General features: G+C 58.0%; 1 protein-coding gene across 5 annotated transcripts in view; it reads left to right on the top strand.

The window, feature by feature from the left end:
• Positions 1–27,603, top strand: part of IQSEC1 (IQ motif and Sec7 domain ArfGEF 1) — a 129,204-nt gene that overhangs the window by 74,491 nt on the left and 27,110 nt on the right. For all 5 annotated transcript variants that reach the window (XM_046659965.1, XM_046659984.1, XM_046659975.1 and 2 more), the window contains exons 2-4: positions 6,623–6,911; positions 11,840–13,089; positions 25,968–26,129. In XM_046659965.1, coding sequence (XP_046515921.1) covers positions 6,623–6,911; positions 11,840–13,089; positions 25,968–26,129 — 1,701 coding nt within the window. The remainder of the gene's footprint in view (positions 1–6,622; positions 6,912–11,839; positions 13,090–25,967; positions 26,130–27,603) is intronic.

Genomic DNA, 27,603 nt, shown 5'->3' with positions numbered 1-27,603 from the left:
GGCACAGGCCCACCTCCAGGGCCCTGCTGTGCGCGTGTGGAGCTTGCCTCGGGAAGGAGCTGGTCTCGGGTCCCTGTCTCTGCTGGAGGCCAGGGCTTTTGGGGAGCAGGACTCCTGGTGGGCTGGGTGGGTGGACCACACGAACACGCGCACACACTCTCTTTTTCCGGGTAATCTACATGGTGACGAAGAGTGTGGGAGTCGGGGCTGCAGTAGGTGGGAGGTGGTCTTGTGGAGGAAGCGGGTTGAGCTCAGATCTGAATGTGGCCCCTCAGAGGCCAAGATATAGAACTAAAGGGCAGTGAGCAGATACAGGATGGGGGCGCAGATTCAGACGGTTCTTAGCGGCTTCTAGCCAGTGTAGGAGTCTTTTTACCACACCTTTGACAGATGTCTGACCTGCCTCAGCTTGCACACCTCCAGTGACAGAGAGCTCACCACCTCCTAAGCAGCCTTAATCTCACGAGAGCATTCTTTCTCGGGTTGGGCGACACTGGTCATAGTTCTGTCCACAGGAGAAACTTCTGTGTCCTCTGCTTGCCAGCCCGTCAGAGGCCTGACGACAGGCATCGTCTCTCCTCTCTAGCTGCTTTTCTCCTGGCCGGGCAGTCCCAGCTCTTAGTGAGGGGTAGTTTCCAGACCTCAAGTTCTTCTGCTGGCATACTGTAATTTGGGGTTGACAGACAGAGTTCTCCTTCTGTGCCAGCTGGGGTCGGCTGTGTGGAGTGCTGTGTTGAAAGAGCTGCAGAAGGGCGTCTGTGGAGCAGTTAGCGGTGTCGGCCACGGGCTGGTGAGGAGACGGAGGGGCAAGCGTGTGCCCCAGGTTTGCAATTCCCACTCTGGGCTCTGGATGGTCAGTGTAGCCCCAGACATGGTCTTCCCCTGTCTCCCACACCTGTGGTACACAACAGGGCTGTTTTCCCTTCTACGTTTTTATTAATTCGCGTTAGTGACTGGCTTCTCAGCTGCAGCACAGCATCATTTCATGTAAACGGCTATCGGCCAAAACCCCCCGCCCAGTCTTTTTCATAAGAACAGCCGTCAAATGAGCTCCTCCGCCATCTTAACATTGTTTCCGTTGTATGGATATATAATTAACTTAATTCAATCCCTTGCATTTAGATTATTTCCAAATTTTTGTAATTAGAAACACACTGCAGTGAAATTCCTTGTACTTACCTATTTGTGTATTGGTCTTATCTCCTTAGCTTGAATCTCTAGAAAAGGGATTGCTGGACCAGGAGCACTTTCTGAGAGTGCTGGGCAGCAGCTACCTGTCATAGTATGTTCCAGAAACTCTAACCTGTCAGAGTGTCAGGGACTTGTGAGAGGAGCCCGCCCATTCCTTGATTTGCATGTGGCTCGGGAGTCTGTGAGAGAGATCGGGAATGCCAGCATGCAGTGGAGGGCGGACTCCGCAGTGCTCAGTCCTGGCTGAGGGATGCTGGCTGTGGGAGAAGCTTCCCCAAGGGCGCTGACCTAGGTGGCAAGACGTTGGGAATGGCCGTGGTGGAGAAGTGGTGTGCAGGGCAGCTCAGGAGGGCAGGGGCAGCGGGGGAGCAGGGTGTGGGGGCTGGGCCTGCCAGTTCTCTGACCCAGAAGTGCCCCTAGAGGTTCAGGTGCTGAGGTCAAGTGTGGACCATGTGTCACAGCCGAGGTCTGTGTCACGAGGGCATGGCCCTTGCACTGTGGTGTTCTGCTTGTGGGGAGAACAAGATGACTGTTCTGCCCACATTTGGCATTTGTTTCTCCCCCAGGAAGAGACTGGGGGAAGAACTGAGTGGCATCGGGGCGGAGGGACATAGATCCTTGAGTTTCAGGGTGTTGCTATAAGACAGATGTCCTTATGGGTTCAGCCAGAGAATGGTCACACAGCGACGTGATTTAAGTTTGATAACTGCTTCTAGCTAGTACTCTGAAAAAGTTACACCAATTTATGCTCCTGAGAGTGCCTGTTACTGCACGTGCTTGTCAATCCTGGGCATTCTCCCTTAGAGAGAGTTATCTTTCTGTTAGACAGTCGTTTGATTCAGACTGAGAAGACCCTCTTAGTGTCTCATCCCGTATAGCTTTGATTAGGACCATCAGGAAGTGATATTCTGTGGCTCAGAATTGGTTCTTCTGCTCCATCCATCCCTTGATGCTGTGCCTACTTACTGGAGGAAGCCCGGTGGCCCCATGCTGGCTGCAGTGGGATGGCCTGCCCATTTCTTTGCTTATTGGGATGGTCTGAGGTTGGCCTGGATTGTTGGGGTGTGGAGGGCTGGCTGCCACATTGCACGGCTCCAGGGGACGCCATTCACTTAGGTTTAGCGGGACTTGGGACAAGTTGAACAGAGGCGGCAGGGTGGTGTTGGCTGTAGGGGACAGACTAAGGTGATGATGCCCAGGACCCTGGCTCCGATCACTGCTTGGTGATGTAGAAAGATGACAAGTTTGGTTTGGGACATGTAGGATGTCCAACGGGGATGATGTAATTGCGGAAACCGTGTTCCAGGACCCGGCACACGGCAGACTCGGGGAAATGGCTTCCCAAATTCGGCAAGTGTTTACTGTTATTCAGAGACGTGTGTTGGCACCTGGGGCACGTCAGTAAGCAAAACAGACAAATTTTCCTTGCCCTCTTAGAGCTTATATACTGATGTGGGAGATAGACAACAAACCAAACACAGGATAAATACAGTATGCAGTGTGCTACAAGGTGATGATGGTCATGGAGATAAAAAAAGAGTAAAAGGTTGGGAATGCTGGGCAGACGGAGGTGTGGTTTTAAGTCAGATGAGTAGGGTGGGCCTCCTTAGAAGGCGACACTGAGTAAAGACCTGGAGGTGAAAATGTGGTCATGCAGAGATCTGGAGAAGAGCATTCCAGGCAGAAGGAACAGCCAGTGTAAAGGCCCCGAGGCAGGAGCATGCCTGACTCCTTTGAGAAGAGAGGATGGAAGCCAGTGAGGCTGGAACAGAATGGGTAAGAGGAAAGGAGTCAAGATGAGGTCAGCTGAGGTCAGGCCTTGAAGGACATTGTAAGGACAGTGTCTTCCAAGTGTGATGGGAGCAGGGGAGGCATTTGACCTGGCTTGTGTTTTGTCAGGATTGCTCTGACTGCCGTTGGGGAGAGAAGAGGCAGGGGGACCAGTGAGGAAGCTGTTGTGACAGTCCGGGAGCAGTGCTGGTGGCCTGGACCGCCCGCTGAGAAGTGGGCAGATCCTGGGTGTGTTTGAAGGTAGGGCTGAAGGGAGAGGAAGCTGCAGTTGCCATCATGGTGAAGGGAAAGGCCGGGTGGCTGTCAGACCCCTTCCCTTGTTGAGGGAGGCCCGGCCCTCTCTCCCAAGACTCCTTTCTTGACTGCTTTTCCCTTACTCATCTGTTCTGGAACCTGCTGGCCCAAGGCAGGCAGGAGCCAACTAGTGCCCAGAGCAGAACGCTGGGCTGGCACAGCTCCATAAAGTTCTTGCCTTCCCCCAGCCACCTCTCTCCCTGTCATATCCCAAAGAGCGCCCCTCCCTTGGGCAAAGCCTCCTTCCACGCTGGTGACACCCATTGCCCACGAGCCCAACCATCCAGGCAGCCAGACACCCGTCTCCGCTACAGAGCAGGGTGCAGCCCTTGAGTTTAGGGACCAGCCCCTGCTTCTCTTTCTCAGCTCCCTCTGCCCCAAACAGCAGTCGACTGGGCATGATGACAACCTCTCGAATTCATAGGCAGGCCCAGGCCCACCCTGCCCTGCCCGCAGTCAGGGAGAATGGATGCCCTGTTTGCCTGCTCACGGCTCTTGTGAGGCCGGACAAGGAAGGGCCTGGCAAAGGGTTGACCCCCTGGCCGACATGAAAGGTGGGCACTGCTCCATCATCCGGGGCGGGGCTGGGCAGCATGGTGAGGGGCCCCGCCACCACTCCTGGCAGAGCTGCAGCAGGCAGCTCAGATGCGGCCCCAGCCCCGGAGGGGCTTCTCGCCCAGGGCTTCCTGGAATCACCCTCAGCGTCCAGGTGTTTCTGCAGACTCGGGGTTGCAAGACTGTTGAAAATCCTTGTGAGCAGAGCTCCGCGGCCTCGCTCCAAGGACAAGGTTTTGTTTCCTGTCTGCCTCCTGCTCAGAAAAACAGATTGGGCCCTGAACGCAGAGTTTGGGTTGGGGGTGGGGGGGTAGCATGGATGGGCCTCCCTGGGAAGTGCTCACGGGGGAGGGAGGCGGAGGGAGGGGCCTGGGCTCCCGGTCCCCGCGGTGTGGACAGGCTTCTCCTGGGAGCCTGGTTGCTCGTCTCTAAGCCAGGCGTCGATTGCCCGCAGGTCCCATTTGGGACTCCTTCACGCTTCCTGAAACTATCGATTGAGATGCCAAGGATTTATTGGGAGACACTGTTTGAAGCTTTATTGAAAGAATGGGAGTGTTTTAAGCTCTGCTAATCACTGTGCCTCTCCTGCACCGGCCCACGAGGCCCAGAGGAAGCTGCTGGTGTCGGGAGAACCTTGAAGGGTGCTGTTTGCCTGACACCTTGAGAACGTCTGGTCCAGCCCATTTGTATCACCGTTGGGGAGACAGGCCTTGCAATGAGGGGTCACCATGCTGACTCACAGCCAGATCAAGGCAAAGCACCCAGGCGTCTTAATTCCTAGCCCAGGGCTCTTGCCCAAGGAAGGACAGTGTCGCACTTTAGCCTCTGGGGAGCAGGCTGGGATGTCCTTTGTCACAGGAGACCCACTGTGTGTCCCTGGAGGCCAGAGCCAGTTGGTGGAGCGGAAGTCCTGTCCTATTCTTAAGCCGCAAGTTGGAAAGCAAGTGCAGGGATTTGCATCCCGGCGTTCCTGGCTCAGGGCAGAGCTGGACTCAAAGGGCAGGCTGCTTCCTGCCGCCTGGGTCTGCGGCTTGTCCCGGCCTCTCTGCTCCAGGGCCTCCTTCCCTGCCCCACTCTGAGTCCCTCCCCTGGAGTCAGTAAACAGCCTCACATTCTGCATTTGGCAGCCAGGCCCTGCCAGGCCCTGTGACAAGTGGGGACAGTGGAAGCAGAGCTGAGCAGGGGGTAGACCAGTTGGCTGTTAAATGCGAGGTATTCACGTTAGTCTGAAGATAGGACGATTGAGGAAGGCCTGCAGCCTGGGTGGGTTCTTGTTACCTTCTCTCTGCTGGACCACTTCCAGAGAGACCCCTGCCCTGGCCCTGGGGATCGGGGGGCCTTTAAAGTTTGAATGATATTCTCCAGGGACAGGGGAATGGCAGGGCAAGACTGGAGAAGCTACCAGAAGCTGTGTTAGAAAGTCGTTGCATACATCTCTCCTCCTCTCCTTGCCCTCTACTGAAAAGCAGTCTGCAGGGGGGACCGATGTCCGTCTCGGAAGTCCTTGAGTTTGGGACAAGTAAGTCAGCCAGTCCCTATCTGTCCCCCGAGTTGGTCCCGCTGTGCTGGGCACTTGGAACGTTGAGGGGGATGTGTATGCATCCTGGGGACGACGGGCAGTGAGGCTGAGGGGAACACCTGGTCTTGGGAGTCCCACCAACTTGGGCTTTCATCCCAGCTTACCTACTCGCAACCCCAGGCAAGCCCTGTACTTTCATGGGCCTTGCGTTCCTCACCTGGAAAAGGGCAGTTAATTCCTCCTTTGCAGACTGGTTTTAAGATTTAGAGAAAATCTATGTACAACACTGTGTTTGTTTCCAAGCCTTCCGTAACAAGTGCGCAGGCTGGCGGCTCACACAGCAGACGTTTACTCCTCACAGTTCCGGAGGCTGCATGTCCGAGATCAAGGTGTCGGCAGGGTTGGTTTCTCTGAGGCCTCTCTCCTTGGTGTCCAGATGCCGCCTTCTCCCTGTGTCCTCACGTGGTCTTCCCTCTGTGTGTGTCTGTGTCCTGATCTCTTCTCATAAGGACACCCGTCATATTGGGGTAGGGTCCACCTGCATGACCTCATTTTAACTTAACTAGCTCTGTACAGACCCTGTCTCCAAATACAGTCCCACTCTGAGGTGCTGAGGGTGAGGGCTTCCGTTCATGAGTTGGGGCATGGGACTCAGCCCTCATAGACACCACCAGGCCTGCCCCCCGAGTGGGTGTGCAATAAAGAGGCACTTTGTTAATTACTGTTTAAAAAAAGTACAACAATCAGTGGTTTACCTAATCCAGGTGATGGAGTGAGAAGGAGACAGTGCCATGACCCATCTGGTGGTTCAGGAGATATTTACTGAGCACCTGCTGTATGGCAGGCCCTGCTCTGGGTACTTGGGTCCTCAGTGGACCGATACACCAAACCTCGGACCGATAGGCCAAACCTCAGACCACTTGGCCAAACCTCTGTCCTCATGGAGCTGACGTTCTCATGTAGGGGACGGACAGTAAGCCAACTCCACAGTGAAGTGTGTTGGATGTTAGAAGGTGGTGAGTTTTACACAGACATCGAAACCTGAGGAGGCAAGGCTTAGGCAGGCACAGAGCAGAGGGTTTTTGCAGGGTCCCTCTGGCTGCATTTGGGGATCACTTGTAGGAAGGAGAGGGGGAAGCAAGGAGACCGGGTGTAGTGGGGTACCCCTGGAATGTAGTGAGACTTTGGCCCCCTCCCACTCGTGGCCCCCTGTCAGCCCCTGGGTTCTGGTTTGCCACTTACAGGAGCCTCTTGCTTCTCTCTCCTCTGCAGCGTCGAGGGCGAGGCGCCCGGCAGTGAGACTGGCACGTCACTGGACAGCCCGTCGGCCTACCACCAGGGCCCCTTAGCGCCCAGTGCCAGCCTGAGCCCAGACCACTACGAGCACACCTCGGCAGGAGCCTATGGGCTGTACTCGGGGCCGCCAGGGCAGCGCGCGCGGAGGCCCAAGCTGCAGCACTCGACCTCCATCCTACGCAAGCAGGCTGAGGAGGAGGCCATCAAGCGCTCACGGTCGCTCTCTGAGAGCTATGAGCTCTCCTCGGACCTGCAGGACAAGCAGGTAGGTGCGGCCGGGCAGCAGGCTGCTCTGTCTGCCACGTGTCCTCTGGGAATGTGCGCTGGTGCCGGAGTGCGGGAGTCCCTCAGCTCTTGCACCCACTGTCCTGCGCTCCCCCGCAGAGGGCAGTACGAGTTAGGGGCACGCTCACCAAGAACTGGCCTTGCCTCAGCCCGGACTCTCCTCTTGCTCCTCCCAGCTCCTGGAGGGTTACGAGAGAAGGAACTGGACTGTCCACCTTCCCCTTGTCAGGCCTCTGCCTCTACCCAGTTCACAGACCTCGTGCTGGGATCACGTAACACAGGTTACGTGGCTAGCCACCGAGATTCTGAGGTCCCAGGAGGCCCAAATCTATGGGAGTCTGTGAGAGAAGCCCCTGGGGAGAAGGAGGGAGGTCAGTTTACAGCATAAATAGCACACGCTCTGGAAAGAACACCAAGCCTGTTCACAGCCGGCGCGAGGCGAGGTTGCGTGTGATATCCCCTGTGGTTTATGATTCTGTGTTCTCATGGGAAATCGCCTCATTGAAAGCTGCACTTCCTCCCCCAGGGGCCTTGGCCCAGCCCACCTTGGGGTTGGCACCTGTGTGCAGAGCAAGGAGGATGCATGGCCTGGCCGGCTCCATGAAGGACTGGAGGCAGGCTCTCGGGGTTGAGGGGAGGGAGGAGAGGCCTTCCAGGCTGAGTGGTGGGTGGGGGACAGGGTTCTCCCTTTCAGCCCCTCAGCATGCAGACACATAGGAGGCACTTTGATAAGAATTCTTGTGTGAGACTCTCAGGGAAGGTTTCCGGCTTCAGGGGGGCCCCTAGGCTGCCAAGAAGCAGCTGTGCGAGTACACCAGGCTAGGCTTGTCTGTCCAACTTTGCCCCGAGCTCTGGGCAGTCTCCTCTGGGTCCCAGGTGGCCACCTCTGCCCTGTCCTGGCGCCAGGGCCCCTTCCAGCAGCCTTCCAACACCAGGCGGCAGGAGCTGCCTTGCCTTCCCTCCTGCCCACATCTGCCCATTGCCCAGCTGCCCTCTGTCTGCTCCCCAGTCTTCTTGTTTGTCTTTTGTGAAGCAGAGGTCTGGGGCTGTGTGGCCCCCAACTTGTTTGGGGAGCAGTGCAGGTACTGCCTGGGGGGTCTTCCCCCCCTCCCCTCTCTGCGCTCGGTGCAGCCCCGCAACTTTCGACAGCCCTGATCTCTCCTCATCCTTCTGCCTGTGAGCTGGGGCTGACAGGGGGACCGACAAGTGGCTCCTTGTCAGGCTGTGGGAGCAAATAGCCCTCTGCCCCCTGTGGCACTTTGTCCCCATGGCCAGGCCCATGGCAGGGAGGACAGCCTCTGTGGTTCCGTTTATCACTTACACCAGAACCAAAGTAGATCAGAGACAGTTTATAGTAAAAGGCATCTGCGGCAGGACCGCTAAGATAGAGGTGAGAAAGGTGAAGACTTGAGAGGCCTCAGAGCATTGTGTGCTTCGCACAGCCTTGATGCGGCTGCCGCCGTGCATCTTTGTTCCAGCTGATCAGTGGGATGCCCACCGTGCGCCAGACGCTGCGCTGGGTACGGGGGACTCAGTGGTGGACAAGGGGAGGCCCCAGCTCTTGAGCTGACACTGTGGTCCAGGAGATGGGCCACGGACAGGTTAGCATTAAAGACACAGTTAATTCCAGAAAGTGATACAAACTCTAGAGCTTATGAAATAGGGGAAAGAAATTGAGTGACTCTGGGAGATAACAGCATTGGATAAGGGTGGTGGAGAAGACCTTTCCAAGGTAGCATTAGGACTGGGTATTTGAGGGGCCGGCCCGGTAGCACAATGGTCAAGTTTGCACGTTCTGCTTCTTGGCAGCCCGGGGTTCACCAGTTCAGATCCTGGGTGCAGACATGGCACCGCTTGGCAAAAGCCATGCTGTGGTAGGCATTCCACGTATAAAGTAGAGGAAGATGGGCATGGATGTTAGCTCAGGACCCGTCTTCCTCAGCAAAAAGAGTAGGATTGGCAGTAGTTAGCTCGGGGCTAATCTTCCTCAAAAGAAAAAAAAAAAGAACTGGGTATTTGAGGAAGGGCCTTTCCTGGAAGTGGTAACAGCAGGTGCAAAGGCCCTGAGGCAGAACAAGCTTGGGGAAAGAATGGCAGAGAAGAGGTAGGAAAAAGGTGAGAGGGAAGAGGTGATGTTGAGAGCCACTGAGCATTCAGCTCTGCACTGAGCTTCCTGGCAATCAAGGCAAAAGTAGGAATAGGACAGATTATATGGGAATTGCCAGATGAAAGTAGGGTGCCCAATTCCACAAGGGGTTAAAGCCTGAGTAATACAACACCCCATTTTAGTGAAAGGAGCCCCATGGGAAGTCATGTATTTTCCTCTGGCCCCTGGGCCTCTGCACCGTCTAGTGGTTTCCTGTCCATAGGAGTGGGAGACCTGAGTCGGCCAGAGGGGGTGGTTCTGCTTTTGGAAGGGTGTCCCCTCAGTTCCACATCCCTGCTGTTGAAAGGGTCCCTTTAAAGGGAGTGTGAGGGCTTCATGGGAGAGGCCTGGCTCGCGGTCGGCTCCTCGCCGTCACCTCTCTGAGCTTCTGCCCTCCCCCTCGAGCCCCTTGGCAGGCAAGCGTCAGTGGGAGCATCAGGGGAGGCTGCACAGCCCATGGCACGCACAGCAGGCAGCGCTTGCTGATCGGGTTCCCGCCCTGCACCCCGGTAAACTTTCAGACTGGGCCTTGAAGGGGGACTGACCACGCTGAGTCTGCGATGAGTAAGACCAGGCCAGGGTCCGCGTGTCCTCTGGGGGAGGCCAGGTAGGAGGGACTGAGAGGGGCTTTGATGACGAAATGTGGCCCATTTCTGCCTTCCGGAACTCCCTCTTCTTCCCCCTTCCTTGCCCCCACATATGGGGAGACGGTCTCAGGCAAACAGGGTCACTGCCTAGTTTTCGAGGTCCAAAGGCAGCAGGAGAGGAGGGGCCCTGGAGTGGGCTGGTGGCCTTGGCACCGTGACCTCCCCCGCAGGGCTGACCTGGGGCCCAGGACCACAGGCCTGGGAGCGCAGGGGCAGAGGGTTTCCCAGAGCTCAGCCTTGGGCCCTTCATTGGCCCCATGGGCTTTCAGAGCTCCACTCAGATCCCGAAAACGCAGAAACTTTGCTTCCAGATGTGGAAGTGAGGTCATCTCTGGGATGGCGGTCAGTGACTTCCGGCGAGAGGAGAAGCAGGCCCGCCCTGGCTGACTCTGGGCCTGACCGGCTGTGGAAAGTCAGTTTGATCCACACCCACCCCCGCCCACTCCCCTTCGAAGGGGGCTGCTCTGCCCGCCTGCCATGCCCTCCCCTGTGGGCCCCCGAGAGCTGGCCCGTCCCTGAGACGGATGCCCTCACTAGCCAGGCACACTCTCGCTTCCCAGAGAGGGGCACAGGCCGCCGCCAGGCAAGCGAGGGCCAAGACTGGCATTCGCTGTGTGCGGCTCCGATTTGCCTGCCGGCCCGAGAGGCTCTGAGCAGCCCTCCCCCCAACTCGGCCACAGCCTGGGTTTGCTCACGTCTGTTTGGCTCTGTTTCAGTTACATGTTTGCGTCAGTCTGTTCTCCTAGACGGACTGCTTCTTGAGAGCAGGGACCTTTCTTTTCGCTGCCAGCTTTGGACTGATGACTGCGTGAGCGGGGGGCCTGGACCAGCAGGCTGTGGCGCTCTGCCCCGCTGGTGCAGGGGGCCTCCCTCCCGAGGACCTGAGGCCTCCCGTGGCTCCGCAGCTGGTGCCCACTCTGCCCTGCCCCCGAGAGCTTGGCTGGGCGGTTCCGTCTCCGGGGTTTTCTTTGAGTCCACAGAGGGGATTCCAGCTGCAGGTCTGTGTTTGTTTTCACTCAGGAGCAAGGCATGGGGGGCGGCCCTCGGGGCTGTCCTTGATCACGGGGGCACATGAGTCGCAGGACTTCAGGAGGCCCACATGTAATGCTGGGAAGACATGGGCCCAAGGGCCTGTGGGCTCACCCCGTCCCTCCTGCCTGTCTGCAGCCCTGCCCCCTCCAAACTCCCAGAGAAGGGCAGCAGGACCTGAGGGGCCAGAGAGCTCGCTCACGGTGTGTGTTGGGTCTCTTCTCCAGGCCTCAGTTTCCCCCTCTCTACAGTGAGGGGACTTGGGGGCCCCATAAACTGTAAAGGCCTTCCAGGAATGCAGTTGAGGGCCTTCTAGCCCTTGCCGTCCCTGCACTTGGCGTGTGCTGAGCACCTGTGTCCGTCTCACCAAGTGCTCACCTCAGTCCTGTGAGGGGGTGTGAGTACCATCCCCATTTTACAGACGAGGAAGCTGAGGACCTGCTGGTTCCCAGGCTCACTCAGAGTCACACAGCTGGCGAGGGGCAGGGCCAGGACTGGAGCCCAGGCAGCTGGCCTCGAGGCCGGCTCCACGCATGGGCGGATCTCTAGGCCGCCCTGAGCTCAGTGACTCCGCAGGTGCCAAGAGTGCGCTGCCGATGCCGGGGAAAGGAAACGAGGCTGAGCCGCGGCGGTGCTCAGCACCCCAGACCTTGCTGAGCTCTCTGGCAGGTCTCTTAATCTGCGCTTGCCTCAGGCTCCTTGTCTCTGGAGGGGCTGCCTTCACTCCTTCCAGCACCTCCGAAGTTTTGTTCAACTGCCTGCCACAGGTGGCGCCAGGGCCAAAGGCCTCTGGCCAGAGGAGTTTGGGAAACCACCACCTTTACAGGTTCTGAAAAGCCTGCAGGGAACACACTTGCTTTAACTTAACACGGTCTTTCTCCATCTTGTTTGACCTTGGAACCCATAGGTTGCACAGCCTTGCACAGCCCACCAGCGTGCCCCACCGGTGGTTTTAACCAACTCTAGGACACACTGAGGGCTTCCCAGGTCGTGCCACCACAGAGCTGGGGCGCGGGAGTGAAAGGTCGGTGTTGCACCACGCCAGCACACGGGGCTGCCTTCACTCTCTTCTCCTTCCCCCTCCAGGTGGAGATGCTAGAACGGAAGTATGGGGGACGCCTCGTGACCCGCCATGCGGCCCGCACCATCCAGACGGCCTTCCGCCAGTACCAGATGAACAAGAACTTCGAGCGCCTGCGCAGCTCCATGTCGGAGAACCGTATGTCGCGCCGGATCGTGCTGTCCAACATGAGGATGCAGTTCTCCTTCGAGGGGCCTGAGAAGCTGCACAGCTCCTACTTCGAGGGGAAGCAGGTCTCCGTGACAGGTGATGGCTCTCAGTTGGGGGCCCTGGTGCCATCTGAGTGTGGCGATCTTGGCGAGCCACCCGCTCTCAAGTCTCCAGCCCCCTCCAGCGACTTTGCGGATGCCATCACAGAGCTGGAGGACGCCTTCTCCCGGCAGGTGAAATCGCTGGCCGAGTCTATCGACGATGCGCTCAACTGCCGCAGCCTGCACGCCGAGGAGGCGCCAGCCCCCGACGCGGGGCGGGCCCGGGACGCCGAGCCCAAGCCGGCCCTGCATGGCGTGGACCACCGCAAACTGGACGAGATGACGGCCTCGTACAGCGATGTCACCCTGTACATCGACGAGGAGGAGCTGTCGCCACCACTGCCCCTCTCACAGGCAGGGCACCGCCCATCCAGTGCCGAGTCGGACCTGCGGCTGCGGGCTGGGGGCACCGCCCAGGACTACTGGGCCCTGGCTCACAAGGACGACAAGGGGGACACGGACACGAGCTGCCGGAGCACACCATCGCTTGAGCGGCAGGAGCAGCGGCTGCGGGTGGAACACCTCCCACTGCTCACTATCGAGCCGCCCAGCGACAGCTCCGTGGACCTCAGTGACCGCTCGGACCGCGGCTCGCTCAAGAGGCAGAGCGCCTATGAGCGCAGCCTCGGCGGGCAGCAGGGCAGTCCCAAGCACGGCTCCCATGGTGGCCCCCCCAAGGGCCTGCCCCGGGAGGAGCCGGAGTTGCGGCCCCGGCCCCCCAGGCCCCTCGACAGCCATCTGGCCATCAATGGCTCAGCCAACAGGCAGAGCAAGTCCGAGTCGGACTACTCAGATGGGGACAATGACAGTATCAACAGCACGTCCAACTCCAACGACACCATCAACTGCAGCTCTGAGTCGTCGTCCCGTGACAGCCTGCGGGAGCAGACGCTCAGCAAGCAGACCTACCACAAGGAGACCCGCAACAGCTGGGACTCCCCCGCCTTCAGCAACGATGTAATTCGCAAGAGGCACTATCGCATTGGCCTCAACCTCTTCAACAAGTGAGTGCCTGCCTCCAGCCGCTGGCCCTGCAGGGAAGAGTAGGGTGGGCAGTGACACCCACAGGACCGCAGCTGGGGCCTTCCTCTCATGCCACGGTGCCTTTGCACATGTTGGGAGGTTAAAAGTGAGTGTGTGTAAGGGTAAGACACTGCGCAAATGTACCTACAGCAATGCCTGGCGCAGCCAGTGTTGTTAATAGGGGAGATTGGAGCCCACTGAGCTGAGGACATGACCCCCAGTCCCCAGGGCTGGCCCTCTCCCAAGGGTGCTATCTTGGGCAGAGCAGATGCTCACAGGCTGAACAGTGACAGAATGAGGAGCTTCTCTGTGATAAAGCAACATGAGAGAGGGGTGTCGGCTCCCCAGGTTTGGGGCCCTGTTGGCACCTAGAACAGTAGCCAGCACACAGTCAGTGCTCAGGGCCTGTGTTGTGTGAAGGCTGACTCGGTGGTTGGGCCATGCCGCAGCTAGCTGTGAACGTCAGGCTCGGGGTTTGGATTTTGTTCCCTGCGTGATGAGGGGCATGAAGGTCTGAGCAAGGGGCTGACGGGTCCGCATCTGAGTGAGATCCCCTGGGACAGCTGCAGGCTGGGCTCCCGCGTGGCCGGGCAGGGGGACACAGATGGACCTGCTGCCAGCAGAAGTCTCAGCAAGGCCCTCTGGGAGCTGCTTGAATTGGGTCCGTTGAGTGGCCACTGCACCGGGGCTTCTGGAAAGGTGCTGTGGGGACAGTCCCGAGAGCTGGCCTGGGGAGGGAGACCGGTATTTAAAGCAGACTATTCTTGGTGTGGCCAAAAATAGCAAGCGGAAGGGAGGAGGGCTGAGCACTCCCTTGGAGGGGCGTTGGCAGACTCTGCTTATTAAACCTCAGATTTCTCATCATTTCCGTTCACGGGGCTTCCAGGATTTGGGGTCACCAGACGCTGGCCTGGTGCTGACTCCTCCAGGGTTGGGGACGTAGAGGGGATGTGGCCAGCCTGCCCGGTGGTTCCTGACACACATCTGCTGTACTTCCCTGCTGCCTGCTTCCTCTTCTAGACTGGGGGAGATGTGGGGCATTTCTGAGCCGTCCTGGTACAATGGAAGTGCTGGCTGAGGGAGTCAGAGAGGCCTGTCTCAGGAGGTGGGTGTAGGGCGCAGCACATTCACACGAGGGGTGGCCAGGGGGCTGTGGGTCATTGGTCCTCAATCAGCTAAGAACTAAGGGTCTTGGACACCTCACATCTGCCAGGAGTGCTCTCTCCTGAGGCTTCCACCTGCCCGGGGCCTTCTGCACATCAGGACCAACCAGTTCCACTGCCACGCGAGCTGTGGCCAGAACAGCACACTGGACAGGGAGGGTCACGTGCTGCTGAGCCCATCCTGAGCTCTGTCCCACAAACCTGCCCCCGCCTGCTCCTGGGCACAGCCGCTCCCAGGTCACCCTAAACCCAGGCCTGTAAACTGCTGGGGGAGGCCAGGGTAACCTGGGGGTGTCCCCATGCCTAGCTCACCTCGTCTCTGACAGGCATTGCATCCTGGTGGAGTCCCAGCTGAGTGGACAAGTGGAGGCCAGAACAAACAGTCTCCCCCAACCAGCCAGCTTGAGTCTCTGTAGGTGCTTTCTAGCTGTTAGTTTTGTTTTGTTTTGTAAAGATTGGCACCTGAGCTAACAACTGTTGCCAATCTTCTTCCCCACGCCCCACACCCCTGGCTTTTTCTCCCCCAATCCCCCCAGTACACAGTTGTATATTTTTAGCTATGGGTCCTTCTAGTTGTGGCATGTGGGACACTGCCTCAACGCGGCCTGATGAGCAGTGCCATGTCTGCGCCCAGGATCTGAACTGGTCAAAACCTGGGCCGTCGAAGGCGGAGTGCAGGAACTTAACCACTCGGCCACGGGGCCGGCCGCCTAGCTGTTAGTTTTTAATTATGTGCATAATATACTCCCGGTAGAAAATGAAGGCCTTCCGCTTAGGATAACATCTCCTTTGATGCCTCTCATTCCAGAGTCTCTCCTCCCAGATTTTTGTCCTGTGCACGTGTGTGTGTTCCTAGGCTCTACAGACAGCCGTGGTTCAGAACACAGCTCTGGGGCCAGCAGCCCGGGTTCAGACCCTGGCCCTTCACGTCCCCTGTGTATGTCCTTGAGCAGTGCAGCCTCCTGCAGTAGGGCCTCATCTGTGCTGTGGGGCCGAGGCCAGTGGTGTCTGTCTGGCGCGGGGAGTTGGAAATGAGTGAGTGTGTGAAGTGCCTGGAGCAGTGCCCGGCACACGGTAAGCTCTGTCCAGTATCAGCACGGTTTCTGTGACCCCTGCTGGCGTTATCCGGGCAGGGGTTGTGCATGCTATCTTACTGTGAAGTCGCCGTGCGGTTTCTGTGGGTCTTCCCGTCGGTGCACATGGACCACCTCGTTTCTGCTTGCTGCTGCGTAGTGGTCCATGTGTGGCTATCCGTATTATTTATCTGGCCAGTTGCTTCCGCCCTTTCATGACTACCAACGATAGGACAGTGAGCGTGGATCTGCTCTTCCCACACGCTCCCAAGAGGGTCTCCAGGGAAGAGAGCGAGAGGTGGGATTGCCGGGCTTCGCTCGCTGTGCTTTTAACCGAAATAGGAACTGCCAGTTTGCTCTTTAGAAGTGGGCTCTACCCGTCTCCTCTCTGCAGCTGGACCTGAGAGCCCGTCTCCCCACACTCAGCACTCAGTGTCACCCCGCACCCTGTCGCAGGTAGAGGTGTGGCCTCTCGCTGGTTTTAATTTGCCTCTTCCCACTTGCTTCTAAGACAGAGCATCTCTGTGTGTCTTTTGTCCATTTGGGTTTTCTCTTCCATAAAATGCATGTTTGTATTCTTTGCCCACTTTTCTGTCAGGTAGTCCTTTTGATTTGTTCTTTGTATGTTGTGGATACTGGTCCTTTGCGATTACAAACGTCTTCTTCCTGTCCGTCACTTGTCTTTTTCTTCTTTTTGACTTTTTCTTTTGAGGTATAATTCACATACCGTAAAATTCATCCTTATAAAATGTAGAACTCAATGATTTTTAATTATACACCTTTTAACTTTGTGTATGCTCTCTCCTCTACCAGAAGTTTTTAATTTATTTTGCATTTAATTGAGATTTGCTAATTGACATATAACGTATTAATTTCAGGTGTACAACATAATGATTCAATGTTTGTATATCATGCAAAGTGATCACCACAAGATGATCACCACAATAAGTCTAGTCAACATCAGTCACCACACATAGCTACAAATTTTTTTTCTTGTGATGAGAACTTTTAAGATTTACTGTCTTAGCAACTTTTGAATATATGATACAGTACAGTGTTACTAACTGTAGTCACCATGCTATACAAGATTTTAGTGTTAATTAGTCAAGTCATCAGTGTTTTCTTTTTTTATTGCTTTAGTTTTTCATGTTATGTTTTAAAGGGATCTGCCCCAGGTCCTAGTATGGTTTTGAAATACTTTGTTCAGTACTTGTATAGTTCTGTTTCATACCCTTCGGGACTTTAACCTGGAGTTTGTTTTGGGGAATGGTGCAAGGTGAGTGAGGGGCTAGCTTTTATTGTTCTATGGGGGTTAGCCAGTTGTCTCCAAACAGATTATTGGACAGTCCGCCCTCTCTCTGTCGACTTGAAATTCCACCCAATTCCTGCACGAACGTGGGTCTGTGCCTGGATCCTGTCATTCATTCAGCAGATGTTTGTTGAGACCTGCTGTATGGCGGGCCCTGCTTTAGAGGCCCAGGACGTTTCAGGGAGGGAGCAAAGGTCCCGTGCAGCCCCCGCGAAGGGTTAGAGATCTGTGTTATTATCCTTCTGCCAGCGTCAGACTTGTAGTTATGTATATTTTCTTATTAGGGCAAAACCCCTGTTTTGTTATTTTCAAAAATTGTCTTGGCTGTTCTTGGTAGGTGTTCTTCTCACATGAGTTTCAGAATCAGCTCATCAAGACCCAGGGAAAACCTGGGCTTTCCACTGGCGTCGCCTTCAGCTCAGAGACTAGCCTGGGGGAACTTGAGCCTTTACTGCGTGAGGTCCAACCACAGGCGGCTATGTAAATTGAGTGTAAGGTTCAGTAAAATTAGTCCAGGTCCTCAGGTGCACTAGCCACAGTGCGCTGCTCACCAGCCACATGTGGTCAGTGGCTACTGTCGCTGCAGTGCCATCTAGAACGACTCCGTCGCCACAGATGCGCCGGGGCACAGTGCTGGGCTGGAGCACTGAGAGTCCAGACGCAGTGAGCTGGCCTGTGTGGCGTGTGGGGCAGAGTGGCGTGGGCCGGCTCCCCTGCGGCAGCCGTCAGATCCCGTGTGCACAAGCCCGCCTGCCCGTCAGGGGCTCCAGGGCCTGAGTGTGTCACAGAGCACCTTCCTCCCAGCTCAACCTTCACCACCTCGGGCCTCGGTTTACACCTCATGTTGTTGGGAGGATTGAAGGAGAAACTGCTTTTCCAAAACTGTGTTATTTAAACAATCAAGCACCTTTCTTACACAGATTCCGAGCTTTTTGGTTCATAAAGCCCTTCCACAGACGTATGCCCATTGCCGAGCCTCACCAGGGCCACAGAGGGCTGGCCGTTAAAGTCTGAGTAGATGGAGCCCCAGTTCCGCTGCAGGAGCCTGCAAGGGTTGGGCAGCAACGTGGCGGGTTTTCCACCAGCAGGCACTGGAGCTGCCAGCTGGGGGTGACCGAGGGCCAGAGATCCTAGTAGACTCTGAGCAGTCCTGCCACCCAAGGCCGGGCTCCGTCCCCAGAAGGTCCCTCCGCGCCATCTCCCACCTCTTCACTGTCTACCTACCTCTGCTCCCTGTGGGTCTCCTGTCCCCCCCATACCACCATCTTCCTCCCTCCCCAGCCCCCAACCCCTGAGGAGGCCCCACACCCCTGACTGCCTACCCAGCCTCCCAGACAGCTCTTACTTTCCCCCACTCCCAGACGTGAGCTTCCCCGACACAGAGACCCTTGCAAGGGGTATGAGGAGGGTCCGAATGATGTCTCCAAAGTGGGCAAGGGAGCCAGCAAGGGGGGTACAAACAAAACCTGAGAAAGTGATGCAGGTTGGCGAGGACGGGGCGTCGCTGGGGTGCTAGAGGGGGTGCAGCTGTCTGCCTGACGTCCAGACGTTCCTCGAGCATCTGCCTTCACCAGCCGGGGGGCCACATACGGCTCACAGCCCTGAGGGGAGGGTGGGGGCCTAGGAGCCAGAGGCAGGGGGCTTTCAGCTTCTGCTCTGCCACACTTCAGCTGCAACTTGGCAGTGCCCCGCTCCCTCTGGGCCTCCCCGGTTGCACCTGGACTATGGATGCAAGGTCCCTGCCCCCAGGCCTGGTGAGGATTAGAGGCAGTGGAGCCAAGAACCTCGCCCAGAGCCTGCCTTCAAGGAGGTACTTGTGAATGGCAGCTGTTGTGGTTAGCTACAGCTTCTGTGCCCAGAGCCAGTGCCAAGGGTGGGGGGCTTCAGGAACACCCCACAGGCAGTTTGGTGAATAGAGCAGTTGGAAATATTGAGAATGGCTAACACTTTGATGAGTTGACCATGTGCCAGGCACTGTTCTAAAAGCCTGTCATGCTTTAAGTCATGTTCTCCTGTGGGATAGGAGTAACCCCACTTTACAGATGGGTGAACTGAGATCACGCGGCTGGTAGGTGTCCAGGCTGGAATTCATACCCTCCACCTGACTGCTGAACACATCCTCTTAAAATCCAGTGTAGGAACTGCTCCCATGCGCGCAGTCCTGTGCCCTCCACCTGCTCGCTGGGCCACGGATCTGGGAACTGAGTCCAGGAGGCACGGCCACAGCACTCGTGGGAGCCACATAGCCCTGGAGTAGTGGTCCTCGGGCTGCGGGACAGGAGCTGCGTCAGCACCTCACAGCCCTGGGGGGCGCCCAGCAGGACCCTCATTCCGCCTGTCGGCTGCTTGCCCCGGAGGGCATTTAGATCCCCAGGATCCCCTGCTCCTGTACCCAGTACACGTGCTTAGGGGTGCAGGCCTTACTATGTCCGTCTCCCTTCCTTCACACCTCTCCCATTTACTGCCTGGCATGGGCCCAGGTGTAGCAGCCCAGGCTGGTTTTGTCACAGGTGGACCAGGCCAGACCTCTCCTACCTCAGGAAGAGTGTCCTCATCCCCAGAGCTGCCCTGTGATGAAACAGGCACCCTCATACGGGAGTGAGCACCTCATCTCTGAGGAGCATGTAAGCAGGGCCTCAGCAGCCACTTGGTGTGATGGTGTACTGGGACTCCTGCTCATGCTGGGAGCTGTTCACAGGGGCCTCTGAAGTCCCCTCCAGCCCAGGGCCTATGTTCGGAGGCAGGCCTTACTCTGTGAGCTCGACCCCTGGGGCTGCCAGCTGCTGGTTGCCAGCCTGCCTGCCGTTCCTTTCTGCATGCCTGGTGCCTGCTGGAGCTGCTACAGGAGGGAGGCAGGAACACTGCTGTGAGTCGGGGCGGGGGCGCTCCGAGATTTCACCCCACCTCTATCCACGGGGACCAGCCGCACTCTACCTGCGAGGGGAGCAGGCTCAGAGGGCACAGGGCTTGGCCAGCCTCTCTCGGGAAGCAGCAGAGCTGGGGTGAGGCTCCCGATCTGCTGACTCCAGCTCCGTGCTGCTTGCATGTAACGTGTTCGTTGTAATCAATGAAAATAGCAGTGACGACAGCCAGCCTGTATAGATCTGTAATAAGTGCCAGGCACCGTGCTACACACGTCACGTGCATCATCTTACTGACTCCTCGCAGTAATTCTGTGAGGCGTGGCTCTAGGGAACCAGGACTCAAAGAGGGCCAGGCCACAGCATCAGAAGTGCTGGCTCCAGGGTTCTGGTGGACCCAGTGCCTGTGCCAGGCTATTTGCCGTTGCTGGTAGTGCTGACAGTTCAAATGACTGGCTCTCTTAGGAGCACTTTGAGCTGGATTTTGGGAGGTCTAGGTCCCATTCCCCTCAACATGAGCCACCTTCAGAGCCCCCGGGGTCCTGTCCTGAGTCTGGAGTGGCAGGTGCCGGGTCCCTCAGGGCGGACCAGCCTGCTAGAGGGTAATTCTTCCACCTTCTCTCTGGGACAAGTGCAAGGAAGACCCCAGCAGCCACCTTCAGCTTGGATTCGCAATATCAGAAATAACTTGGTAAAAGTCAGAGCTGGGTAACATAAGCAGTCTGAGGAGGTGGTGAGCCTGCTGGCCCTGAGGTGTGTGAGCAGCTGGAAGGGAGCCAGTTCCTTGCAGGACGTGGGAGGGCCCAGAGCCTGGATTGCCAAGTTGAAGGACATTCCAGATGTGCAGGGCTCTCTGAGTGCCGAACTTGTGAGTCCATCCACCCTGTGGCCAGTTTGAGAGCAGTCACCGGATGGTTGGCCTCCTGACCACAGAGGACCCCGGGCACTATGGTATCAGACCCTTGTGTTGTTGATCAGGGCTTCTCATTGCAAGTGACAGGGACTCAGGCAAACTGGTTTCAGTAAAGAGGCCTTACTGGTTCATGGACCTGAAAAGCCATCGGTCATCTCTCGGATGCCTTCCCAGAGCTGGCCCTGTCCCGCACCTTGGTCCTCCACCCCAGCAAAAGGGCCACCAGCAGTCCCAGCTCCTGGTCCAACCCCATGGCGACGCGGCAGGGAAAGAGCTCTTCCTCCCTGTCGGCTCCTGCTGGCTCTCTGAACCGCTCACTCTGGTCGCAGGGTACAGGGCTCTGACTGGCCAGGCTGGGAGTGAGGTCAGCCTGCTGCGTCAGGAGAATGGAGCTCAAGGTGGGGAGGGAAATCCGGAGGCCGGCTGGACGCCAGGCCAGGAGGTGCTGGGCAGCTGCCCACTTCCACTTGTCTTCAGCTGCTCGAGAAACTAAAAGCTACAGGAGCAGCCGGTCGTTGACCCTCCAGCCCCTTGCCGGGGAAAGAGCAGGCAAGGCACTCAGCACTGGGTTCCAGCAAGTGGGCGTCCTCAGTATGGCACACAGCCTTGTAACTGCCTTCACAAAAGCCTGCAGGCTCGGCATCACCACTGACCGCTCATGGCACGAGGACAGAGATGCGTGTGAGGGAAGCCACTGGTGTGGTCTGCGTGCGCTCGTCTGTCACAGCCGCTTCTGAATCAGCAGCTGACGTTGAGAAAAGCCCGCCCAGCCTGGCAGCAGACAGCAGGGACGCATCTTGGACTCTCCCAGCCAGGCCTGTCCTGCTGGAGCCGTTCAGGGAGACAGCGGCCCAGAGTGCAGCAGCGGGTCAGCTGTGGATGGTGACAGTCGCACTCGGCACCTGTTGATCCTGAGCCTCAGAGGGTGGAAGTCAGGAACGCCCGAGAAGAAGGAATGGGAGAGACTGGGAGAGCAGGCTGCACAGAGCTGGGCAGAGCGGACTGTCAGCCGTGCTGGGGTGAGGAGGGCGCAGTGAATCTTAGGGGCTTCTCACAGCAAGGAGCGGGTAAGCACCCGGCACTCTTCTCACTGGGCAGCCTGGAGCCGAGCTGCCTCACCTCCCTGTGCCCTCATTTCCTTTATCTGTCAAATGAGGCTTTTGTGTTGGCTGTTCCTTCTAGCAGCGCCCCTCGTCGTGGCTCCCAGTTCAGTGCCACCTCCCCAAGGGGGCCTGTCCTGACTGTCACTCCCTGTGCCTTCCAGCTAACGTCCACTCCTTCTCCAGGGCACTGCAGCGTCACTTTCTCACAGCTGAAGAAAGCATTGCCTTTCTTACAGAACTGACAGTTTTTTGAGGCCTTACGGGCATTAACTTATTTAATCTTCACAGCAACTCTGCCATGTACTCTGTTGCTGTCTCCATCATACAAGTGGGGACGCTGAGGCACAGAGAGGTTAAATAACTTCCTCTAGGTCACCCAGCTTGTAAGTGGAGCTTGGATTTGAGCCCAGGCTTCTGAATCCTGAGGCCACGCCCTGGGCACCTGTGCTGTATCTCTGTGTCCTGGGAGTTTATATCGCTCCTTTATCGCACTCCAGCTAGAATGCATGTTTTGCAAGGATGGGGACTTGGTTTGGACCAACAGTATGCTAGCACAGCACCTGGCGCCAAGTGGGCCCTCAGTAAACGTTTGTGGAATGAACAGAGCCTGGAACTCATCCTGCAGGCGTTGAGTGGCTGGAAGCTTTTAAAACAGTCCTGGTGACACAGGCTGAGGCAGCCCTTCCGAGAGTCCCGTCTTCCCCAAGCCTGGACGCGGAGCATGGGCTGTTTATCTTTGTTGGGAGTGCTCTGCGTGGGCTAGCCCCTTTCTGGGCCCTGAGGGTCCAGAGTCAGATGAGCCCCAGGCCATAGCTATGTCAGTCCCTAGAGCCTGGAGCTCCAGGTAGATGTGTCTGCAGGCCTGTGGACCCTTGTAGGAAGAGAAGGCAGAGCCACAGCTGGGAGGAGCCGGAGCCGTGTCTGTGCCTGGGGGTGGAACATGGCACTCTGCGACCCAGTTTCCCCAGCCGGGAACCCTTCTCTGCCGGTCTTGGGGGGCTCTGCCATGCTAACGCAACACGAGTTATTGTCACTGTCATGGCCTCATTCATCATAGTCGGCCGGGGGCTCTGCTCATCAAGTCTCTGAGGGAGGAGATGGTCAGAGGCGTCCTTTTGATGTGGGCTTCTCGGTTCTCTGTGACGAGGGAAGGTGCTGTAGGGGGTCTCACGGCTCCCATGGGAAGTTCTGCACACCCCTTCTGCTCACGGTGCGTTGGCCAGAGCACATGGCATGGCCCTCACTGCCACGAGGGGAGGAGGGGCAGGGGGCGGGCAGCACTAACGGCTCACGCCCCTGCATCCCCTCACATGGCAGGTGGTTGTGTGTGACGCGTGGCAGGACACGCGTGGAGCTCTGCCAGGGAGCCATTGGGTCCAGGGCCGCAGCCTGGATGGGCCCCCGAGAGCACACTTGGGGCAAGAAGGGCCTCGCTGTACTGCTGAGGGTGAGCGGGGGTCCTGACGGCAGGGGGCTCACCCCAGCAGATGCCCAGCACACTGGCTGCTTGCCTCGGGGACGTCACTCCCCTGTGTAACGCCATTCAGAGGCTCCCTTCGCTGGCCACATCTGTCCCAACCCGGGGCCCCTCCTGGCCTCCCCATCTCACCTGCCCCAGCTCCCCACCTATACCTCCTGCCACACCTTTCTTCTCAATTGCCTGGCAAGCTCCTGGTCACTGGTCAAGGGCCAGTCATTTCAGATTTCTCTCTCCTGTGACATCGCAGTGAAACCTGCCAGCTGGAATCAACCTCTCCCACATTCGGTTCAGGCTAAAAGCTGAACCGTCGGGTTCACACACAGATCCTCAAATAGTGTCATTTCTACGCTCAAACTACGTCCTAAACTGGCTGCAGCTCCCCGCCTCCTGCCCCACTGCCTGGACGCCTGCAGGAGTTTCCTAGCCAGGCTCCCAGCCTGGACCTAGCCTTGCTGCCTGTGGAGCAGCCAGAAAGCTTCTAGAACGTGCACATCAGGTCCTCTCACTGCCCTATTCAGAACACGCCAGGGCTTCTCATTTTGCTCAGGATGACCAGACTCCCCTGTGGCCTGCGCAGCCATGTGTGGTCCGGCTCTCCCCACTGCCCTCCTCTCCCCCTCCCCCGTGTTCCCTACTCTCAGCCACCCTGGAGCAGCTTCGTGGGCCCTTCATCCTGCAAAACCCATTCCTGCTCCAGGGCCTTTGCATCCTGTGTTTGCCTCCACCCGGAAAGCTCCTTAATCACTCTGGTCGCTGTCCAGTGTCACCTGCTCAGAGAAGGCCTCTCTGCTTCACCTCTGCCCTCCAGCCTCACTGAGTCCCTTTGCCCTTCAGACTGTGGACTGCAGCCTACCGTTGTGCTGGGTGTTCACAGCTGGCGCTGCTCGCTCCTGTCTGCCAGAGCGGTGCCTGGCGCAGAGGAGGCACACGGCACTTCTTAATTGGTGAAGAATCTGCGTTCCCACGGCCCCTTGCACAGCCTCTCCTTCCCACGGCTGGACTCCCTCTCCCACTGCGCCCTGAGCTCCTTGAGGGTGGAGGGGCCTGCATCCTGGAAGTCCATGATGCTGTGTGACGTTGGTGTGTAAACACAGGAGGGAGGAGACGGGGACAGAGAAGGGAGAGCAGCCACCCCGGGGAAGCAGGAGGAAGCAGGAACTGGCTGGGCCTGGACCAGGGCACATATCGGGGCCTCAAGGGGCCAAGCAGTTGGGTGGGTGATGGAGGGCGCCCGAGTGGGGGATGCCCAGCCCAGCTCTCCCGTCATGGCCACACAGGAGCACAGGCCCAGGGTGCCAGATGGTCTGATTTTCCAAGGGAGGTTGGGAATCCAGACTCTGTATGAGCACTCTCAATTTCTAAACGTTGGCAATTACCTAGAATTCTTTGCATTAACATTGTGTGTGTGAAAGAGAATATGTCTGTGGGCTAGCCATGGTGACCCCTGGCCTGCAAGTTGAGAGAGGGGGAGGTGGGCATGGGCTGGGGTCCTGTGGGGGCCAGCATGGGGCTGGGCAGTGAGGAAGTGGGACCTCCCTGGCTGCAGCCTTAGCGGCCAAGTGGCGAGAGGCCTGGGCCATGGGGCGCTTCTTGGTTGGAGACCCTGGAGTTGCGGGGAGGAACGGGGCCACTCTGTCCCCACCTGTGCGCCAGGACCCAGCTGTCCCGGAGCTGCTCCCTGCCAGCTGCTGAGGGCAAGGTCGGGTCCGGCCAGCTGGGGTAGGCCCGCAGGCCACCTTGCAGCAGGAGCTTTGCTTGCTGGCACGTGGAAATAAAGTATCTGCAGGTCACCATGGTCAACCGAGAGCTGTGTGGTTTCTCAGAGCAGGTAGTCACTGGTCCTCACCTCCATGTGCCCAGGGGACAGCAGAGTACTGATCTCTACCTGCTGGGGCAAGGGGTACAGCCTGGCCCCCAGATAGTGGCTGACCCACTGACTCCGCCCTGGCATGGGGACCAGGTACAGCCCAAGGGCTCCACAGCTCCCCAGGCCAGTCGGAGGCTCTGAGGCTGGTGGAGGAGGACACCTGCCCTCTGGGGGAAATACATGCCACCGTGTCTCCTTTGACCACCAGCACCTCCCTGTGAGGTCAGCCGAGCTCGTGGCCTATCACGCAAGAGGATAGAGGCCCAGAGGGAGGAAGGAGCCTCCTAGGCCTGCCTTCCCCACAGCCCACCTGGGCCCTACCTGGCCCCACGGCTCCCGGTGCAGGCGGACACCCTCAGCCCTGTGGGGCCAGCCCAGCCCTCCCCGAAGCCCTCGTGACTGCCAGGCAGGGTTGCACCCACCCCCATTGCCTCTCCTGTAAGCTGGGGCCGATCCTGAGAACCCTTCGCAGTGCTGACTGCGCACCCTGTTCCAGGTACCCGACTGTGTTAACTCAGTGAGTCCTTATGACAAGGGCGAGTGAGGCCCCTGGCAAGGTTTACGCAGCTATCGGGCTCCTAACAGCACAGGTGGCGGGACTGCTGACCCCAGGAGCAGTGTGAGGAGTAAGCTGGTGTGTGTGCTGCTTAGACAGTAATGGCACAGAGTCAAGGCTTAGCAGGTGATGGAAACCGTAGTGTCTTCTCGGTGGGCAGGCTGGCGTGTGCGGGGCCGGGGGTTCCAGTCTGCCTAGAGGTACAGCACAGGTGGTGTTTTCTATGCAGAGGGGAGTGAGGACCAGGCAGAGGGCCAGTTGTATATTCGGGTAGGCATCTGGGGCAGTGCGAGGCGGTGGGGGAGGGTCCCTGTCCAGCACCCACAGCTGTGCCCCTGCAGCTGGCCCAGTCCCAGCCTGTTCTTGGTGCAAGGTCTGGGCAGTTCTGGCTTCCCCGTGTCACGGACTCAGGCTGGGACAGGATGGGGTGCCTGTAGCCCACGGTCTCCCAGCACTGGCTGGGGCACCTCGAGGGCCTGAGGAGGGGTCACTGGGAGGAACCGGGGCTGAGCATCCCTCTTGTCTCCCCCGCAGGAAGCCTGAGAAGGGCGTCCAGTACCTCATTGAGCGTGGCTTTGTGCCCGACACGCCCGTGGGGGTGGCTCACTTCCTGCTGCAGCGCAAGGGCCTCAGCCGGCAGATGATTGGCGAGTTCCTGGGCAACCGGCAGAAGCAGTTCAACCGCGACGTGCTGGAGTGAGTGCTGGGCTGGGGGGCGTGTGCCTGTGCACAGTCCTGGGCTCGCCCTGCTTGTGGAACGTGCCCCAAATCCTCCCCTTGTCTCTTTCTGCTCCTAAACACGTGCTCACACATACGTGCCCTATTTGCACATCACACCCTGTCGGGTACATACCTGGGCACCTGCCCTTGGGCACCGTGTCTCAGATGCCGACCTTGCCTGCCCCCCGCACGCACCTCACACCTCTGTCCCGCTCCAGCAGGGCCCAGCCCCAATCCTAACACACCTTGAGGGCGAATGGGAGGGGAGTCGGCCGAGCCATCCCAGCGCCTCCTGCCTCTGCTGGCTGGGAGATTTGGGGGTGAGAGCCTAACCCCGACCTCCCGACCCCGCACCCCAACCACCTAGACAGCCCTGCAGAAAGGTGAGCTTCCAGTTCTCTGGAGGCTGCTGACAGTTTTGAGAAGTGCCACCCAGGATGTACCCTAAATCTTTCTGTTCTTCCTTAAGACTGTCATGAGTAGCAAGGCACCCGCGTTTAGACCCTGTTTACTGAGCAGGTGGGGTGTACAGGCCCTGTGTCCTCATCTCACCCACAGGGGTGGGTGTCGGGGTCGCTAACCTCCTTTCACAGATGAAAAGCCAAAGCCAGTGGGATAAGATGGCTTGGAATGAGGGTCCTGCTCACCCCTTGTCAGGACCTGGGGGAACATCCCCAGGCCTGTTGAGGATTTTTCTGATCCAGGCAGCTACACGTTGAGATGGCTGACCCCAGGCTGGCAGGCCAGGAACGAAACCAAAATAGGGTAAAGAGGTAGCCATCAGTGACAAGGGCAGTGACTTCCACCTGTGCAGCCCCTGCCTCATCAGGTGAAAGAGCAAGCGAGGGGGCAGGCAGCAGGCCCCGGGGCCAGGCCTGCTCTGCAGTGAGGAGGGACCTGGCCGCATGCACCTGCTGTCTCACCTGCTTCCCTGGGAGGAGGCAGGCGGGTGCTGGGGCCTCTTTGTTTCACAGGTGAGGAACCCTGGGTTCAGAGGAGGGGGAACTGGCCTGGTGCCCCCACCCCAACACACAGACTCATGTACGTACTCCGAAGTCACACACCCACATGTACACACATTCATGCATGTGTGTATTCGCTCGGTTGCACACGCAGGCACCGGTGCAGGAGATGCAGTGAGCCAAGGCCTTTGGTGGTGGCTGGCAAGTGGCTGGCACCCAGCAGAACGGTGTCTGTGCCCCTCCTTGGCCAGGCATGCCCACCTGCTCAGTGTTTCTGTGCGGGCCTCGCTGGGAAAAGCCTGCTGCATTATTAGCGCCCCTCCCCCATCAAGCAGGAGTAAGGAGACGGTTCAAGGAGGCAGATTAGCTCCTAGGGAATCAGGCCCAAGACTGTCTTGGTCCAGCCCCACAACCCCTGCAGCCATTCCTGCGCTCCCCCATGGCCCCCTCCCGCTGGCTCCTGACCCGCAGGAAATCCATGCATTGTT

The sequence above is a fragment of the Equus quagga genome, chromosome 1 (genome assembly GCF_021613505.1).
Source record: "Equus quagga isolate Etosha38 chromosome 1, UCLA_HA_Equagga_1.0, whole genome shotgun sequence".
Taxonomy (NCBI): domain Eukaryota; kingdom Metazoa; phylum Chordata; class Mammalia; order Perissodactyla; family Equidae; genus Equus; species Equus quagga.
The sequence above is the reverse complement of the archived record's forward strand: the minus strand, read 5'-3'. Positions and strand labels throughout refer to the sequence as shown.